This window comes from Cetorhinus maximus, chromosome 6, assembly GCF_964194155.1.
Source record: "Cetorhinus maximus chromosome 6, sCetMax3.hap1.1, whole genome shotgun sequence".
NCBI lineage: Eukaryota > Metazoa > Chordata > Chondrichthyes > Lamniformes > Cetorhinidae > Cetorhinus > Cetorhinus maximus.
The window spans coordinates 84,475,087-84,494,561 of NC_135884.1; the positions used below are offsets into that span (position 1 = coordinate 84,475,087).

At 45.3% G+C, this 19,475-nt stretch overlaps 1 protein-coding gene across 3 annotated transcripts in view; it reads left to right on the forward strand.

Annotated features, from left to right (window-relative positions):
- Window positions 1-18,100, forward strand: part of il34 (interleukin 34) — a 50,004-nt gene extending 31,904 nt beyond the window's left edge. For 2 of the 3 annotated variants that reach the window (XM_078543947.1, XM_078543948.1), the window contains exons 3-7: window positions 3,688-3,788; window positions 4,645-4,722; window positions 7,473-7,640; window positions 13,513-13,651; window positions 17,050-18,100. In XM_078543947.1, coding sequence (XP_078400073.1) covers window positions 3,688-3,788; window positions 4,645-4,722; window positions 7,473-7,640; window positions 13,513-13,651; window positions 17,050-17,066 — 503 coding nt within the window. In that variant the 3' untranslated portion in view covers window positions 17,067-18,100. The remainder of the gene's footprint in view (window positions 1-3,687; window positions 3,789-4,644; window positions 4,723-7,472; window positions 7,641-13,512; window positions 13,652-17,049) is intronic. The other variant, XM_078543949.1, reaches the window with a different exon arrangement.
- Window positions 18,101-19,475: the final 1,375 nt, after the last annotated feature.

Here is a 19,475-nt window from a genome sequence, read left to right on the forward strand (position 1 = left end):
ATGTAATGTGTGTGTATAGACGTGAGCTTATGATTCTGCTCATTTAGTACAGCTTTCAAATGCCCCCACCCCCTGCCAACCCCTTCCATCAGTACATTTGGGACTGTATCTCAGCATGTCACTGTCTAGCAACAGCAGTAAAAGTGGGGAAATGGGGTGGTGAAGAGTAGAGACCCCATGATAGCTTTTTTTCCAATTTTTGTTTTTTTGTGAATCTACTTGTGGAAATCTCACCTTTTCTAACTGAAGGATGCAGCTAAATCTCTATTGTGTACTGACTAGACTTCATAGGATCATTGTAGGAGGCCATTCAACCCATCTTCAACAAGCTGACAAGCAGCCACCCAGCCTAATCCCAGCTTCCCAACTCCTGCTCCACAACCTTGTAGATTACAGCACTTCAAATTCATACCCAAGTACTTTTTAAATGTGATGAGGGCTTCTGCCTCTACCATCCTCTCAGGCAGTGAGTTTCAGATCCTCAGCACCGTCTGAGTGAAGACATTTCCCCTTGAATCCTTTATTAATTCTTTCATGGGATGTGGACATCGCTGGCAAGGCCAGCATTTGTTGCCCATCCCTAATTGCCCTTGAACTGAGTGGCTTGCTCGGCCATTTCAGTCAGCCACATTGTTGTGGGTCTGAAGTCACATGTAGGCCACACCAGGTAAGGATGGCAGATTTCCTTCCCTAAAGGGCATTAGTGAACCTGATGGATTTTTACAACAAAACCATCTGGTTACCAGAATCCATTACCAGAACTCTAATGACTGCCTTGATCTGATAGGCTGCTCTTGGGAAAAGATCCCCTGAGTCCCAGAACAGCTCTGTAGGAAACAGCAGGGACCTTCAACAGGCCCGACTGCTGGTTGGCCCTAGCAACACCAATGACTGAGGGAAGCTGTGTAGCCAGACTGCAGGCTTTCTGGGTCAGGGAGCTGTCAGGCTGGCCTGAAGTTGTGACTTCCTACCTAGGATCGCCAACACTGATATAACGTATTCTCGAAGGTTGCATTAAATGACCTGCCTCCAACTGCCTCACTCAATCAAATATCTCCACTATTTTAGCAACTAACTGTTTACAGAAACTGAAAAAAAACACACAGGCCCAGATCTTCCAGTCTCTGGATGGTTGTGCCCCGGAAGTAGCCTGGAAGATGCGCTGTGGACCCCTTGGAAGCTCTGATGCAAGGAGTCTGTGGGAACTGCCCGGGAATTCTCAACTTCCACTGTCAATTACCCTGCGTTCAGAACCCTCTGAAACTCTGATTTAAAGTCGGAGACTTTGGATGGTTCTGACTTATTTAGCAGAATAGTTACCCAGGAAAAGTTAGGAGGATTAAAACCGGTCTAACTCCAGGGTAACCGTACTCCTGACCACCCCTCGACTCCTCCCCTGACTTCCCTCTGAAACCATCCCCCCAACTACCCTCCCGACCACCGCACCGACCTGACTACACCCCAACTACCTCTACCACCCACCCACAGCCTCCACTCCCCAACTACAACCTCCCCAACTACAACCTCCCCACCCCTGACTATTCCCCCTCCCCCCCGATTGCCCCTCGACTACCTTCCGACTATATCTGAAATCCCCCCCACCACCGATTGCCCCCTCGACCGTCTTTCTCAAAGTGACTTTGGGACATTTAATTTCACCAGAATGTGGCAGATAATGCTGTAAAAAGGGAGCTTGACTTGGCTTCCCCATTACGCACCTGCACTATGAGGGAAGGACTTCAGACACAGGTACGATCCACATTTCTCAGGAGGCCCAGTGTGGACGTCCAGGTGAGAAATGTGGATCTCCAGTGCAAGGTAATAGTAAGGAGCAGAGTAACAATCTGACAATGATTGCCACTCCTCACAAGATTTGGCCCATAATTTATTTTTAACAGGCCTTTTAACATTTCTCCTGGAGTTGCTTGCTGTAGTGTCCAGGAAATGAATCTTAAACTCCTGCTGCCTCTGGAACAATTCCTATCACTTGTGTTATGGACCGGAGGGGGAAGTAATTTAAAGAGCCCTGATTTCTCCTCTCACTACCCATCTATAAACAGAAGGGTGTTTTTGATTTTTAATTTCCCACTTTTATAAGTGGAGGCATGGTTTCCCCAACCCTTCAGTTCAGAGTGATCCAATCCTTTATTAATAAACACAGCAAACCCAAAATAAGGTAAAATGAGAGGGTTGGTTTATTTTACACACACACAAAATGCGGGAAAGGGGTTTCACAATGACTGCCCCTTTTTGCACTCCTATAATAAGAGGGATAAGGGAAAGAAAAGGGTACAGGGCAAAACCACAATAAAAATAAGAGTTATGGTTTCATTTGAGTCCAGAGTCCAGAATCAAAAGTCCAGCAGCGTATTCCTCCAGAGGTTAGCAGGTTGAAACTGTTGCAGGTGATCTGACTTTCTAGAAGCGAGGACTTCCACGATGGAAGAAGGCACATAGAGATGAATTAGTCTTGAAGGCACAGGTACAGAAGTTCCAATGTTCCAGTAGTTCACAGTGTAGATGAGGGCCAGGCACTTTACCTGGACAGAGCTCTTTCTGCTGCTACCTGACAGATGATAAAATGGTAGACTGCCTGTATTCAGTTCCACACAGCAATATTACAGGTTCTAGCAGCTTGGGGGTGGTCATGTGACATACTTCCCATTTCTTCTCCTGGGTGTTGAACAAAGGATATATTTTCCCAGGTCTTGAATCTTGAGGTATTTAGAGAATCAGGGTCACTTTTGTCCTTTGCAGACATATTGTCTCTGTTGGCTGGAGCTCTGCCTCAGAAATGTAAAGAGGATTGGTGCAGTTCTTTGGAATTTGATTGTTGGCCGTCACAGAAGGCATTAGCACCTCTTTAAAGAAAATGAGGTCCCTGAAGAAGAGTCATACGGACTCAACATTAACTCTGTCTTTCTCTCCACAGATACTGTCAGACTTGCTGAGCTTTTCCAGCAATTTTTGTTTTTGTTAACGAGGTCCCTACTGGTTTCTGAAGGTTAGAAATTCCTCTGGTATGAGTCATGACTAGTCAGGGTGAAGCCTTGTCAATTTCTAAAATAAAAATAATAATTTTATGAAGTTTCCAATATATATATTTCTTTCCTGTCTTCTGACTGGGGCACTTGCAATGGCGACATTCAATTATTGGTGTGAGTCTCTGGGACAAAACTGGCAATCTTAGTTAAAAATAAGTCAAAGTTTCAGCTAAGAGTATAGAAAGGGAAAGAACATGAGGCAACTTTCCTTTCATCCATCCAGATTCTGAGAGTTTCCTTCAGCCTGTGGATTTACAGTCTGGGAAGGCGAAGGTTGAGGGTTAAACTCATTGATCAATATAACATTTTAAGTAAAGCCAAAGTAAACTCTGATTATTACTTCAAAGTAAATCAGGAGCAGAGGAAATAAGTGGTAGTTAGTGAAGAGTAAATTCTGTGCTCAGTGATGAACGTTTGGAATAATCGACCAAGCAAAGTAACACAACACTGCTTATTCAAACTACAACTGGATGTTGCAGTGAGAGAGTTAGAGGACGAGCTAGGTTCAGTTGGGTTAGAGCAGTGTGTGCTGATTCAGTTAATTGGGTTAGAGCAGTTGGGTCAGTTTGATTACCAATGTTTGACGCTGGGTTTCCTCGGAGTTAGTGCGACTTCTCATAGTGTCTCACCTCTCTTCCTGCAGATTTCAGTCTTCTTGGAGTACTTGCCACTGTGGACTCAATGTGCATCCATTTGGAGGAGCTACATAGTAAACTACAGTACAGACAGCGGGTCAGGTATATGGTAAGTGGTGCATGCGTATTGCTGAGACTTCCATGGAGTTTCTAGTCCCAAAATTCCCCAGCTAGGGAAACAGTCAAATCCATTGGTCTCCCATGGAATTACATCCCCTTTACTTTAACCCCTTTCTAACCTTTTGCTCTCATCTCCTAATGACCCTGCCTCTTGCTAGGGTACAGTTCTATGGTTTCCAATGGTCTTGCCATACCTACTCTATTGTCCATCTTTCTCTCATGTTGGTAGGCCACTTGAATGTGGGGGCCATCAAAGCTGAACTTGGTCCTGGAACTCCTGATGTCCGGACAAAGCATACTTTCCAGCGAAGGTGGATTGGGGATGAGGGCCACCTCATCCTTACCCAGCCTGACATATCAGGGCTAGAATGAAGGGGTTAGTTTCCCTGTACTGACATTTAATGGTGGCTTTGAGGGTAGGAAGTAGGCATATTTCCGCTGGCCGGCATTATGAGGTGAGAGGTTTACGGATCCTGCTCGTTTGCTGTTCAGCAGAAGGCAGGTTTCATGTCGATGTAAGTTGCGTGTTTGAGATTCCACAGTTTTGGAATGAATCCTGAGAGTTGGATCGTAGGTAATCATTGGGAATTCCCACAAATGGTCTGTGATGAGGAAACACACTTGGAGACAGCTGCCCAGAGCAAGCGTGTTCAATGTTAGCTGAGCACAAATGGATGTTGGTGTAAAACAACTGAGGACTCGGCTACCTGGCTTGAGGACGGAGGTTGCACTGAGGTGAAAGATCTCGGTCTTGGGATAACCACAGTAGTGTACCGAGCAGAGTTGGAAAACTAAACCAAGGGCTCGCAATAAGGGTTTAATAGTTGATTGTGCTTTATTTACAGAAGGATTACTTTCCAATTAACTACTCTGTGAATGTCCACTATGAAGATATTTATCGAACAATAAATGTTACCCGCATGGTAGGTTTGAATACAACAAGTTCATTGCTTTTTTCCATCCCATTTCCTACTTAGCTGAGGCTCTCTCTGGGGCATGAGTCCTTTGTTGGAGAAGAGGCCAACCAGTCCTTCTGCTGTTCCTGAAGGATACACAAGTTGTGTTGGGGACACTTCCCATTTCTTCCCTTTGCCAACTAACTCCAACCCTCATACACACACCCCACAACACCCCTGTTATTTTCTGTGCAGAATTACCCAGGGCCCAACTTGATGTGTTCTCATCTTACTCTGTGACGCAGAATGTGTGGGGAAATGATGGTGCAGTGGTAATGTCACTGGACTTGTAATCCAGAGGCCCAGGCTAATACTCTGGGGATTTAGATTCCAATCCCACCACAGCAGTTGGTGGAATTTAAATTCAATTAATAAAAAATCATTCTGAAATTGAAAGCTAATATCAGTAATGGTGACCATGACAACTATCATCGATTGTTGGTAAAAACCCATCTGGTCCACTAATGTCCTTTAGGGAAGGAAGTCTGCCATCCTTACTTGGTCCAACTGATATGTGACTCCAGACCCACAGCAATGTGATTGACTCTTAACTGCCCTCTGAAATGGCCTAGCAAGTCACTCAGTTCAAGAGCAATTAGGGATGGGCAACAAATGCTGGCCTTGCCAGCAACACCCACATCCCGTGAAAGAATAAATAAAAAGTATATATATTTTTTGTGTGTGTATACACATACATATGTTAATTTTCATGATATGGGCATCACTGGCAAGGCCAGCATTTATTGTATATCCCTAATTGCCCTTAAACAAAGTGCCATTTCGGGGGTCAGTTAAGAGTCAACCACATTGCTGTGGGTCTGGAGTCACACATAGACCAGACCGGGTAAGGACAGCAGATTTCCTTCCCTAAAAGACATTACTGAGCCAGATGGTTTTTTTCTTTTACAACAATCTGGTAATTTCATGATGATTATTAAGTATTTTATTCCAAATGTAATAATTAAACCCCAGCTGCTGTGGTTGGATTTGAACTCCTGTCTCTGGATGATTAGTCCAGGCCTCTCGATTACTAGTCCAGTAACAGTACCATTATGCTACTGATTTACAATTTCACTGCATACACGTGAACAGAGGAATTTGTACTCCAGACTTTGTTTGAGAAAGAGACACTTCTCTTTTTAAAAAGGAACAGAAAAAGGAATATAAAAACCAAGCCAAGATGTGTCTGTGACCTGTCTTTGTGTAGTTTCACTGATCTCCAGCACTTGATGCCATAATAATAATCACAGTATTTAATTATTTTAGTTAATTAAATTAATGTCTAAAGCACTCTGAAGGGTTTTGACATGATACAGTGTGATTATAAATACAAGGATTACAAATTGAGCTCCCTTTGGCAGTCCCTTAAGTCATTTAAGGCAATGACTTGTTGGGTGCTCATTAACTCGCACTGACTGTTGGATTACTGCAGGAAACGCACGTAATGTGCTGTAGTTTTGTAGTTTTTGCTCCTGATTTTGGATTTATATTGTAGAGGTGAGGAATGGGGAATAGTCAGGGTGTTAATCCCACAGCTTGGCATTCGGATTACAAAATCGGCCCCTTGGACTCCATTTTCCAACCAGGGATGAGGTGCTTTTCCAATATGTAATATAAACATGGCCACTCTGGGCCTTCCAGCCCACCTGAGGGTCCATTTTGTGAGAGAGGATGTTTGAGTTCAGAGGGCAGGAGGAGAGCCAGTCTTTGCTGCTTTTAGCCCCTGTAGAATCATAGGGTGGAATCTTCCGGTCCCACCCTCAGCAGCGAGCATGGCAGTGGATGGGAGGCTTAATTTGGAGTGAGGCCAAAAATCAGTTTCGCGATGTGGGGATGGAATTCTGTTCTCGGGAATTGCAAGGCAGGTTATAGACGGGTTGAGCTTCCTGAAAAAAACAATGTCAGGAAGCCCTTTTGCATGCATTAGCACCTCATGCATGCTCATTAAAAGGCCACCTCGCCGGAAATAAGTTTCCCCGCCAAATTAAGTTCCCCGCCAGCGAGAAATTGGAACATTCACTTTTACAACTGTATATAAGCGGCGTGCACCTGGTGAGGTAGATCTTCCATGATTACCGGTGAGCTGTCGCAGTATTGCCCCCTTTGGGGAGCGTTGTAAATACCAGCCTAAAGTTTGAGAACTGGGTGAGCAGCGCACGTTGCGTGGAGGATGACCAAGGAAGGGTTAATGGGGAAGGGTGGAGCAATGGCTGGGCAAAGATGGAAGCGGTAGTACAGGCTGTCTGCGTGCCCTTTAACTATGGCGCCTGGACCTTCATCCCCAAGAAGTAATGGCGGGGGCAGCGAGTTCCTGCCTGCCTCTGCTGTGAGATTTTGGCGAGCCCCTCTCGGATGCATATTTAATGAGCTGAACAGCGCGAGATCACAGGTGGTCAGCAGTCCCGCCTCCCCTGCAGCCGGAAACACTCCCACTTCCACGCCCGCCACTGAATTGACAAGAAGATTCCGCCCATAGAATTGTTACAGCACAGAAGGAGGCCAATCATCCCATCATGTCTGTGCCGGGAACCTTTGGGCTTTTCTTCTTTGGCTGTCCCACACGCGTATCCTGTTGGACACACAACATCCCAGGAAACTAAACAACGAGGTGTGTGCATGTGTGGGGTAGTTGAGCAATTAGAGTGAATTAGAAGGTGTGGATGTACATCACTTGGTTTACCTCCAATATAATGTCTTTCTTCTTTCATTCTGCATAGCAAAACAGAAGTTTTACTGAAATAGACCTGAAATTGTTATGGGTTTATATCAATTCTCAAGTCCTGGAGACAGTCCTTGAAGTTCTCCCGAAAAAACATCCGTCCAGAACTTACGTGGAGGGTATTTCCACACTGTTCAGTTATTTGAGGATGGATGTGGAAGAAATGGTAAGCTCTGCCTCAAAGGTAAAACAGTGTCTCGTGATAGGCTCCAAATACGACAAGGTGGTACTTATCTGGAAGGTGCAACATCTTGTGCCCTCTGTACACCTGAACTTGTCCGAAACTCTGCTCCTCGTATCCTAACTAGCACCAAGTCCAGCTGACCTTTATGCTCGCTATCCTTGTTTTCCAAACTTCCCACATCCTCACTGTAATCTGCTCTGAAGTATTTGCAATCCTCCAATTCTGGCCTTTTGTGCATCCCTGATTTTAATCACGCCACCATTATCAGACTGATTATCAACCTGTTTGGACCATGCCCTGAGCACTCCTCCTGTGGCCAGCAAGCTCCAGAGTGGGACTTGATCCTGGAGCTTCTGTCTTAGAGTCAGGGTACACTACCTATTGAGCTACAAGACCTCCCTCTTGCTCCTGATCCTGGATTTGTATTGTAGAGGTGCCTTCAGATACCCAGGCCCAAAGCTCTGAAATTCCCTCCCTAAACCTCTCCACCTCTACCTCTCCCTTCCCCTTTAAAATGCTCCTCAATTTCTTTGACCAAGTTTTTGAATTTCTGACCTAATATCTCCTTATGTGGCTCAAGTCTGATTTTGTTTGATAAGGCTCCTGTGAAGCGACTTGGGATGATTTCCTAATGACTAAAGGCTCTATGTGAATGCAGATTGTTGTTGAATAAAGCAGATTGGCATTTAAATGGGCACTTGAGATTATGGGAAATTTCATGGGAGGTGGGCTTTAACTGAAAAAATATAAGGTTGTGTGCAGTTGAATAGAAAACTTTTAGATAATGTGGGTTAGACAAAGAAAAGAATGTACGTTTGAATATTAGCAAGTTAGTTGGGTACGGTAGTCTTGGTACCAACTGGATTTGGACTTCTCTGATGGCTGCTAATGGGGAGGGTGGTGCAGAATGGGATGGTAGTGAAGAGACTAGAACCAGGGCACACTGTGTAAGAATAAGGGGTCTACCATTTAAGATGGAAATGAGAATTTTTTTCCCCTCAAAGGGCCATTAGTCTGTGGAATTCTCTTCCCCAGTAAGCAGTGAGGCTGTGTCACTGAATTTATTCAAGGCAGAGTTAGACAGATTTTTGATAGACAAGGGAGTCCAGGGTTATAGTGGGGTAGACGACAAAGTGGAGTTGAGACCACAAACCAGATCAGTCGTGATCTTATTGCATGGGGGAGCAGGCTCGAAGGGCTGAATGGCCTACTCCTGCCTGTCAGTCCTGTGTTTCTATGAAGAGGGTTTGCCACGCCTCTTCATAGTATTGCAGCAGATCTGGAAAGAGGAGCTGGGTTTGCAGGTGGTAGGTGGGAACGAATTTGAGACCAGACCCTTTTCTGTTCTTCCTCTGAGCGATAAATCGTGACTAAAGGCAGATTCCCATTTGGAAAATCCATTTTTTAATAACATGATTACATTTAAATTCCATTTAATAATGTAATAATATGGCTGAAAGATTTTTAAAAATCATTCACTGGATGTGGACATCGCTGGCTGGGCCAGCATTTACTACCCATCCCTATTTGCCCCTGAGAAGGTGGTGCTGAGCTGTCGCCTTCAACCTCTGCAGTCCATGTGGTGTAGGTACACCCACAGTGCTGTTAGGAAGGGAGTTCCAGGATTTTGACCCAGCGACAGCGAAGGAGCAGAGATATATTTCCAAGTCAGGATGGTGAGTGACTTGGAGGGGAACTTCCAGGTGATGGTGTTCTCATCTATCTGCTACCCTTGTCCTTCTGGAGGACAGTGTCGTGGGTTTGGAAGGTGCTGTCTAAGGAGCATTGGTGAATTCCTGCAGTGTATCTTGTAGATGGTACACACTGCTCCTACTGTGCGTCGGTGGTGGAGGGAGTAAATGTTTGTGGATGGGGTGCCAATCAAGCAGACTGCTTTGCCATGGATAGTGTCAAGCTTCTTGGCTGTTGTGGGAGCTGCACTCATCCAGGCAAGGGGAGATTACACTCCTGACTTGTGCCTTGTAGATGGTGGACAGGCTTTGGGGAGTCAGGAGGTGAGTTACTCGCTGCAGGATTCCTAGCCTCTGACCTGCTCTTGTAGCCACAGTATTTTTATGGCTAGTCCAGTTCAGTTTCTGATCAATGGTAACCCCCAGGAATTTGATAGCGAGGGATTCAGTGGTGGTAATGCTATTGAACATCAAGGGGTGATGGTTAGTTTCTCTCTTGTTGGAGATGGTCATTGCCTGGCAGTTGTGTGGTGTGAATGTTACTTGCCACTTGTTAGCCCAAGCCTAGATATTGTCCAGGTCGTGTTGCATTTGGACATGGATTACTCCTGTATCTGAGGTGCTGAACATTGTGCAATCATCAGCGAACATCCCCACTTCAGACCTTATGATGGAAGGAAGGTCATTAATGAAGCAGCTGAAGATGGATGGGCTCAGGACACTACCCTGAGGAACTCCTGCAGTGATGTCCTGGAGCTGAGATGATTGACCTCCAACAACCACAACCATCTTCCTTTCTGCTAGGTATGGCTCCAACCAGTGGAGAATTTTCCCTCGATTCCCATTGACTCCAGTTTTGCTTGGGCTCCTTGATGCCACACTCGGTCAAATGCTGCCTTGATGTCAAGGACAGTCACTCTCACCTCACCTTGGGAGTTCAGCTCTTTTGTCCATATTTGAACCAAGACTATAACGAGGTCAGGAGCTGAGTGGCCCTGGCGGAACCCAAACTGAGCGTCAGTGAGCAGGTTATTGCTAAGCAAGTGCCACTTGATAGCACTGTTGATGACCCCTTCCCTCACTTTACTGATGATTGAAAGTAGACTGATGGGGGGGTAATTGGCCGGGTTTGATTTGTCCTGCTTTTTGTGTACAGGACATACTTGGGCAATTTTCCACATTGATGGGTAGATGCCAGTGTTGTAGCTGTACTGGAACAACTTGGCTAGGGGCTCAGCAAGTTCTGGAGCACAAGTCTTCAGTACTATTGCTGGAATATTGTCAGGGCCCATAGCCTTTGCAGTATCCAGTGCCTTCAGCCATTTCTTGATATCACATGGAGCGAACTGAATTGGCTGAAGACTGGTATCTGTGACGCTGGGGACCTCTGGAGGAGGCTGAGATGGATCATCCACTTGGCACTTCTGGCTGAAGATTGTAGCAAATGCTTCAGCCTTATCTTTTGCACTGATGTGCTGGGCTCCTCCATCATTGAGGATGGGGATATTTGTGGAGCCTCCTCCTCCTCCTCCAGTGAGTGTCCACCACCATTCACGACTGGATGTGACAGGACTGCAGAGCTTAGATCTGATCCGTTGGTTGTGGGATCGCTTAGCTCTGTCTGTCGTTTGCCGTGGTGGGATTCAAACCCGGGTCCCCAGACCATTACCCTGGGTCTCTGGATTACTAGTCCAATGACAATACCCACTATGCCACTGCCTCCAGAAAACATCCTCACCAACCTGAAAAGGAACAAATTTAGAAGTTCAGGAAAGGCCTCAAAATACTGCTTCAAATCTTACTCTTTAATGTTTCCTTCCAACCTTGGACAACCATTTTATAAGAGTGGGTGGATGACCGAGGGCTGCACTGATGTAACTATCTAGCATCAGCATTTAAAATGTATATAATTTTCAGGATGTCAGTGTCACTGGCAAGACCAGCTTTTATTGTCCATTCCTAACTGTCCTTGAGAAGGTGGTGGTAAGCTGCCTTCTTGAACCACTGCAGTCCATCTGGTGTTGGTACGCCCACAGTGCTGTTAGGGAGGGAGTTACAAGTTTTTGACCCATGGAAGATGAAGAAACAGCGAGATAGTTCCAAGTCCGAATGGTGTGTGATTTGGAGGGGAACTTGCAGATGGTGGTATTCCCATGTGCCTGCTGCCCTTGTCCCTGGGGGTAGTAGAGGTCACGTGTTTTGGACATGTTACTGAAGAAACCTTGACAAGTTAATGCAGTGCATTTTGTAGACAGTACACACTATAGCCATGGCATTCTGTTGAAGGAAGGAGTGGATGCTTTAGCCAGTGTATAGGGTGCCAATATCATACGGCCAGAAGTGGGGATGCTCACTAATAATGTTCAGGACCATTTGCAATTCCTCAGATACTGAAGCAGTCCATTTCCAAATGCAACAAGACCTGGACAATGTCTAGGCTTGGGCTGACAAGTGGCAAGTAACATTTGTGCCACACAAGTGCCAAGCAACTACCATCTCCAACAACAGAGGATCTGACTATCTCTCCTTGACATTCAATGCCATTACCATCTTTGAATCCCCCACTATCAATATTCTGGGGGTTCCCATTGACCAGAAACTGAACTGGACTAGCCATATAAATACTGTGGCTGCAAGAGCAGGTCAGAGGCCAGGAATCCTGTGGTGATTAACTCACCTCCTGACTCCCCAAAATCTGTCCACCATCTACAAGGCACAAGTCAGGAATGCGACGGGATACTCTCCACCTGCCTGGATGAGTGCAGCTCCAACAACACTCAAAATGCTTGAAACCATCCAGGAGAAAGCAGCCCACTTGATTGGCACTCTATCCCACCACCTTAAACATTTACTCCCTCCACCACCAACGCACAGTTGCAGCAGTATGTACCATCTACAAGATGCACTGCAGCAACACACCAAGTCTTCTTAGACAGCACCTTCCAAACCCATGACCTCTACGGCCTAGAAGGACAAGAGCAGTAGATGCATGGGAACACCACCACCTGCAAGTTCCCCTCCAAGCCACATATGATCCTGATTTGGAATGATATCACTGTTCCTTCGCTGTCGCTGGATCAAAAAACTGGAACTCCTTTCCTAACAGCACTGTGGGTGTGCCTATACCGCATGGACTGCAGGGGTTCAGGAAGGCAGCTCACCACCACCTTCTCAAGGACAATTAGGGATGGATAATAAATGCTGGCCTAGCCAGTGATACCCATATCCATAAAAGAATGTATTTTTAAAAAACTGAGCAGATTGCTTTGTCCTGGATGGCCTCAAGCTTCTTGAGTGTTGGGAGAAAGTGGGGAATATTCCATCAGAATCTGGGCTTGAGGAGTGAGGAGGTGAACCACTCAATGTGGAAAACCAAGCCTCTGACCTGCTCTAGTAGCCACAGTATTTACATAACTATTCCAGTTAAGGTTCTGGTCAAAGGCGATTCCCAGGCTGTTGATACTGGATGACATAGTGATGGTAATAGTGCTGAGGCCTTGAGATTAGCTTTGTCTACTACATTACTTGCAAGCCACATGTGGGAGTCCAGATGTGACTAATTAAATTTCTGATTAGTAAATAAAAATGAAGAATAAACAGCAACATTGACCATGTGAATTTTAATGCTCAGAGACGCAGTGTTTGGAAATGTATTTTAAACTTACTTTGTGCATTTGTTGGCAAAGTAGGAAGAGTGGGTGAGTGTTTTAAGGACACTGAGTATTTTACAGCCTTGCTTACTGAATAGTGATAATATGTGTTAAGTATGCACACGTGAATTATATTTATCTATATTGCGTACAAGGTGCTTTCCACTAAAACTAGCGCGTGGGCTAAAATGGTTTGGCTGCAGCCATTCTCTGTGGATTGTCAGCAATTTCTGTTGGACAACACTGGCCTAGATCACATCATTGGGGTCTAATTTTAGGGGGTCACTGCTGATGCTTGTGTGAAATCCAACCGTAATATTGGATGAGGCTAAGTGGTTGGAAATATAGCATTGTGGATCACCACCCAGTTAATTAGGTAAAACCGACTGGAACACCTACCGTGAAAAAACAAATAGAAACCCCTACCTCAACTGTGGTTTAAATATTGTCCAAATTCATTGTCTTCCCTGTCGTTGTTTGGTGAATCCCTCCTCTTTTCTATTGAATGTTTAGGTTGAAAATATTGAAGACGAGCGAGTGGAGGAAATCCTATATCATATTAGTGACATGGATGAACAAAGCAGGAGGAAGTCCATCAGGCCCAAGGCTTTATTTGATAACTGCTACCGGGTCATGAAACAACTCTTCCGATGTAAGTAGTGGCAGAATGGTCCTCAATTCAAGGCATTTGTTGGCCAAACATGTTCTTCAAAGGACCAAAAAGGAGGGTCATGTGTGTAGAATTGAATTAAAAAGCAGATAATTTGAGTTAAGGCTGTCCAGAACCTTGGTTAGACCACACTTGGAATGCTGTATTCAGCTCTGGTCCTCATATTAACAATAGGATATAGAGGCACTGGAGAAGGGGAGAAAAGGATTCATAAGGATGATACCAGAACGGAGAGGTAATACTTATCAGGAAAGATTGAAGAGACTGGTGTTCTTTTCTCTAGAAAGGAGAAAGCTGAGGGGTGACCTGATAGAGGCCTTTAAAATTATGAAGTGTTTGACAGGGCAGACATAGAGAAGATGCTTTTACTTGTGGGGTAGGCCAAAACTAGGGGATCATGATTTTAAGGTTTTGCTGAAAAAAGGAACATGCTGTTGAAGCTTTTTGTCTTGCACTCACCAGGACAGATTTGTAAAAATGCCGGTTGTCAAGGGAACAACAATTTATACCGCATGAGAAAAGGGTGCTGACTGGTTGGCAAGCATACTCTGACTAGTAGAGGTGTTGCCATGGAGAATGCGCCAGGGAATGGTTAACTGCCAAGCTTTTATTTAAATTCAAACCAGGCGGGTTGATTCTGATTGCAATGGGGAATGAACCCCAAAGGGAATGACTGCCCCCCAAGCTTTTGTTTAGTTGTAAAAGGCTCAATGCGTGGACATGCTCCTACTGTCTGCAAAGGACAGGACTCTGTGCGAAAATATGTAGCTTATAGCATGCATAATTGAGCCACATTGCAAGCACAACTGATAACCTTGAATTGGCTGTCAGTGTAATTCTTAGCACAATCGGGATTGTTTAGCAAGTGCTGTCCAACCATGCAATTGCATCTAATGCTGAACACTATGTTCTGAGTTTTGCAGGCACGGGCTGGTTGCACACAGTACTTTCCCTATTATGTTCTCCATGGCAACACTTCTAACAATCAGAGTCCACTGGCCAACCAATCATACAGTATAAATAGTTGTTCCCTTTTAAATTTGGTATTCTTGCGAACCTGTCCTGGTGAGTGCAAGGCGAAAAGCTTCGACAAAATGACTCTCTTTTTCTGCAATACTCAAGTCCTGTACTACTAAGCGACTACAAATATATAAGATAATCACCGATAAATCCAATGAAGAATTCAGGAGAAACTACTTTACTAAGAAAGTGGTGAGAATGTTGCACCTGCTACCTCTTTGAGTAGTTGAGGTGAATTTCATAAATGCCTTTAAGATAGATAAGTAGACAAGAGATTAAGGAATAGAAGGATTTGCAAATTTGGTGCAATAGGATGGAGGGAGGCCCAAGCGAAGCATAAACACAGCATGGAGCCATGAGCCAAATGACCTGTTTCCATGCTGTAGATTCCATTTATTATAGGAGCCAGAGACTCCAATGAGACTGCTCCTAGGTCAAATCGACCTCCTGCATGGTTGGGATCATGCATGGGGACATTGAGTAGATGTAGGATTATTGTTTTGTTCCCTTTCAAAGTTACAGAGAGTATTTATAGAGGTTTGGTGCATCTTGGAAAATTACAGTCATACATTAGAATGAGTGTGAGGCTGCTGAACTGTGGGGAGCATCGCAGTCAAGTTTGTTTCTTCCTTATCGATGTAGATATGAATTCACACTTGTGGCAACTGGGATTTTTCACGCCATTTTAATGTGGAAAATCCTGATGGACTCATTGACCTCCTGCCCAAATTCCCATTAGACTGGAGGCATTATTTATGTGCCTGATGTCCACATAAGCCACGGTCTTGGGGGTCACTCCATCGAAACCAGCAGTGGGAATGTTAGCTGGTTCCTTCCTCCCCTGCCCCACACACCCAAATCTGGGACATTGAGACCAGTACATAACATCTTCACTGCTCAGCTGATGGTGACTGGGGATCAGAACTTTGAGGATTGGCTCATCGTTAAAAAGGAAGATTGCATTTATATCGCATCTTTCATGATCTCAGGATGCCCAACGTGCCTTGAAGTGTTTTTCAAGTATGGTCTCTCTTTTAATGTAGGAACCGTGGTAGCCAATTTGTGCAAGCTCCCACAAACCGCAGTGTGGTAATGACTGGATAATATTTTAAAAATTCATTCACAAGATGTGGGCATCGCTGGCTAGGCCAGCATTTATTGCCCATCCCTAGTTGCCCTTGAGAAGGTGGTGGTGAGCTGCCTTCTTGAACCGCTGCAGTCCATATGGTGTAGGTACACCCACAGTGCTGTTAGGGAGTTCCACGATTTTGACCCAGCGACACTGAAGGAACAGAGATATATTTCCAAGTCAGGATGGTGAGTGACTTGGAGGGGAACTTCCAGATGGTGGTGTTCCCATGTATCTGCTGCCTTTGTCCTTCTAGATGGCACAGGTTGTGGGTTTGGGAGGTGCTGTCTAATAAGCCTTGGTGAGTTGCTGCAGTGCATCTTGTAGATGGTACACACTGCTGCTACTGTACATTGATGGTGGAGGGAGTGAATGTTTGTGGATGATGTGTCAATCAAGTGTACTGCTTTGCCCTGGATGATGTTGAGCTTCTTGAGTGTTATTGAAGCTGCACTCATCCAGGCAAGCGGAGATTATTCCGTCACACTCCTAACTTGTGCCTTGTAGATGGTGGACAGGCTTTAGGGAGTCAGGATGTGAGTTACTCGCTGCAGGATTCCTAGCCTCTTACCTGCTCTTGTAGCCACAGTATTTATATGGCTGGCCCAGTTCAGTTTCTTTTCAAGGATGTTGATAGTGGGGGATTCAGCGATGGTAATGCCATTGAATGTCAAGGAGTGATGGTTAGATTCTCTGCTGCTGGAGATAGTCATTTGTGCCTGACACTTGTGTGGTGCGAATGTTACTTGCCACTTGTCAGCCCAAGCCTGAATATTGTCCAGGTCTTGCTGCTTTTGGACATGAACTGTTCTAGTGATGTTGATTGAGGGATAAATATTGACCAGGCCACCAGGGAGAATTCCTCTGTTCTTCAAAATAGCGCCATGGGATCTTTTACATTCCCTGAGAGGACAGACAGCCTCACCTTAAAGATGACACCTCCTGACAGTGCAGCACTCCCTCAGTACTACTGTTGGCCTAGATTGTTGTGCTCAAGTCCCTGGAGTGGTATTCAGACCCACAACCTTCTGTCTCAGAGGTGAACCGAGTAAGCAGAGGGAAGAGGCAGCCTTCAGCTGTACTGTGAACCCAAGGGTTTTGCCTCTGTTATCTTGCCTAGTAGATTATGTTGTTATTTTGAGACTGCTGGGGACTTAACATCGTCTATAGTTCGAATCGAGTTGTTGCTGCCTGGTAATCATGTTGTCTTAGCTGTGGTACTTTGTTACAGGTCACTGGGGTCCTTGACCACCGGCATATGCAAGGTGAATGACTTCCATCATTGTTGCCTGCTGTTACTGGGAAAAAAAACTCAACACCCGCTTCTCCATGTGCATGCGCCTCCCTCACCGCGAACAGAAGCATCTGGAACAGTATCACCCACTCTCACCCAGCTCCTTGTGCGTAGAGATGCAGGACAGACTTGCCATTGACTAGAGGATCAGAATGGACTTTGTTGAAGCATATCTGCGGACAACTGCCACTGGCTTGCTATTTATTCACTTCTCTCTGAACATCATTGTGGGTGTTGTGATTGGCTTCAGTGAGGCCTGTTTTGCCGTTGTTGCACCTCCACCCTCCCCAGCTTTGGTTGCCTTCTTTTTGCCTGAGTGATCAATCTGCACAAGGCCCACGCGATTTTCCGTCCATAACCCAGAAACAGAGTCAGAAAACTTCACCTCTGCACTCCCCACACCCATCCCTCCCCTCAAAAAAAAATTCCTTTATGAATTAGAAAACAATAAGTCTAGCTGCTGGAGTCTTCGCAGAGCACAATATTAGTAAGAGAGCAATGAGGACTTGAAGTGTCTCCAAGAGGGAATAATATTGAAAACTTGGATCAGGCAAGTGCATGGCAACCTATGTGCTGAAGGCAGCTCTCTAGCAAGAAGGACCCATCTGCCCAATCAGGTATTGGGAAAGAAGTCACAACATGAAGGAAAAGGCCAACCCTTTGAAGCAAATATGCCCAGGGAATCTGTACAAAAACACCTGAGACAATACATTGAAGTTCTTTTTATTTATTCATTCCCAGCACTGAACCAACCAACTTAAATTCACATCCAGGGGCTTCCAGGGAAATTGTTTGATCTTCCAGTGCCAGAGTGTCAAATGTTTATCACTCCTGCCTCATTTTCACTTCTACCATAATCGATTGGTCTTTGGTATCAGAGACCAGGAGATATTGCGTACATGTTTAACTGTCCTGAAAATGTTCATTCATTATTCTTCTTTTGACTTGTATAGGGTGAATAATAAATGTCTGAATACTTTTAGTCTATTCCATTCTGTATTGAACAATGATGCTGTGGCTTCAGTTTGTCGTGTACAGGAGCCAAGTACAGTGCACATCAAGGGGAAAGAATTATGGCTAGATACTGTCTTATCCAGACTCTTGTCCATGGAGTCCCTAGATAGATTCTTTCCAATCGAGTACTGCGCTGACACCTGTGGAACTGCTGGATGGACAATTTGCTAATAGCATCCACCATTGAAACTTGCCCATAGGGTTATTGGATGGGCACTCACCCATAGGGTCAGCGGATGGGGACTTGCCTGCATGGTCACTGGATGGTCACTGGCCCTTAGGGTCACCGGATGGGCTTTTGCCTAAAAGGTGACTGGATGGGGACTCTCTGGTATGGTCACTGGATGGACACTTTCCCATTGGGTAATTTGATAGCTGACCTGTGGAGGGTATAGCCCCTAGGGAGGGTACCATCGACTACCTCCTGCCTCTCGGCCAGTACCCCCGGCTCTCTGCTTCTTGTGGCCTCGTCCACCTGACCTTGAACTACGTGGACTCCAGTGCGGCTGTAGCCTCCAATCCACTGGATAATGCAGCTCAGTTGCCATGGCACCCACAGTGAACCCCCCTCGACAATATCATCAATGGTAAAATGCTGCTTCCTCAATGCCAGGCCTTTGCCCAGCCACGAGCTCAGCTTTGCTGATTGTGCCTTTTTAAATAATGTCTGTAAGTGAGTCTCCTCATTGGAATGGCTGCCCACTGTATAGCCTGAGCTGCTGAGGTCCTGATAGAGCGTGGGCTCCTTATGTCCCAGTGAAAATGTCTTTCCTCTTGGAAAATAGGGGCAATAGTGGCATAGTGGTAATGTTGTTGGACTAGTAATCTAGAGGCCCAGGCTAATGCTCTGGGGACATGGGTTCAAATCCACCATGGCAGCTGGTGGAATAAAGATTCAATAAATAAATCTGGAATTGAAAACTATCCTCAGTAATGGTGACCATGACAACTATCATCGATTGTTGTAAAACCCCATCTGGTTCACTAATGTCCTTTAGGGAAGGAAATCTGCCATCCTCACCCGGTCTGACCTAATTGACTCCAGACCCACAGCAATGTGGTTGACTCTTAACTGCCCTCTGAAATGGCCCAGCAAGCCACTCAGCCCAAGGGCAGTTAGAGACGGGTAACAAATGCTGGCCTTGCCAGTCAATGCCTACATCCTGAGAAAGAAAGGTCAGTTTTAAACTGTTACTATAGGTGAGGAGAATTGTCAGCGGGGGATGTTTCTCAGCAGAGAATTTTTGGAATGTAGAACGTTTCGCCACAGCATATGTGGATGATGGAGAGATCAATTTTTAAGGGAAAATTGAATAAATAAGTGAAGCTGAGGAAGATACAGTGCTGTG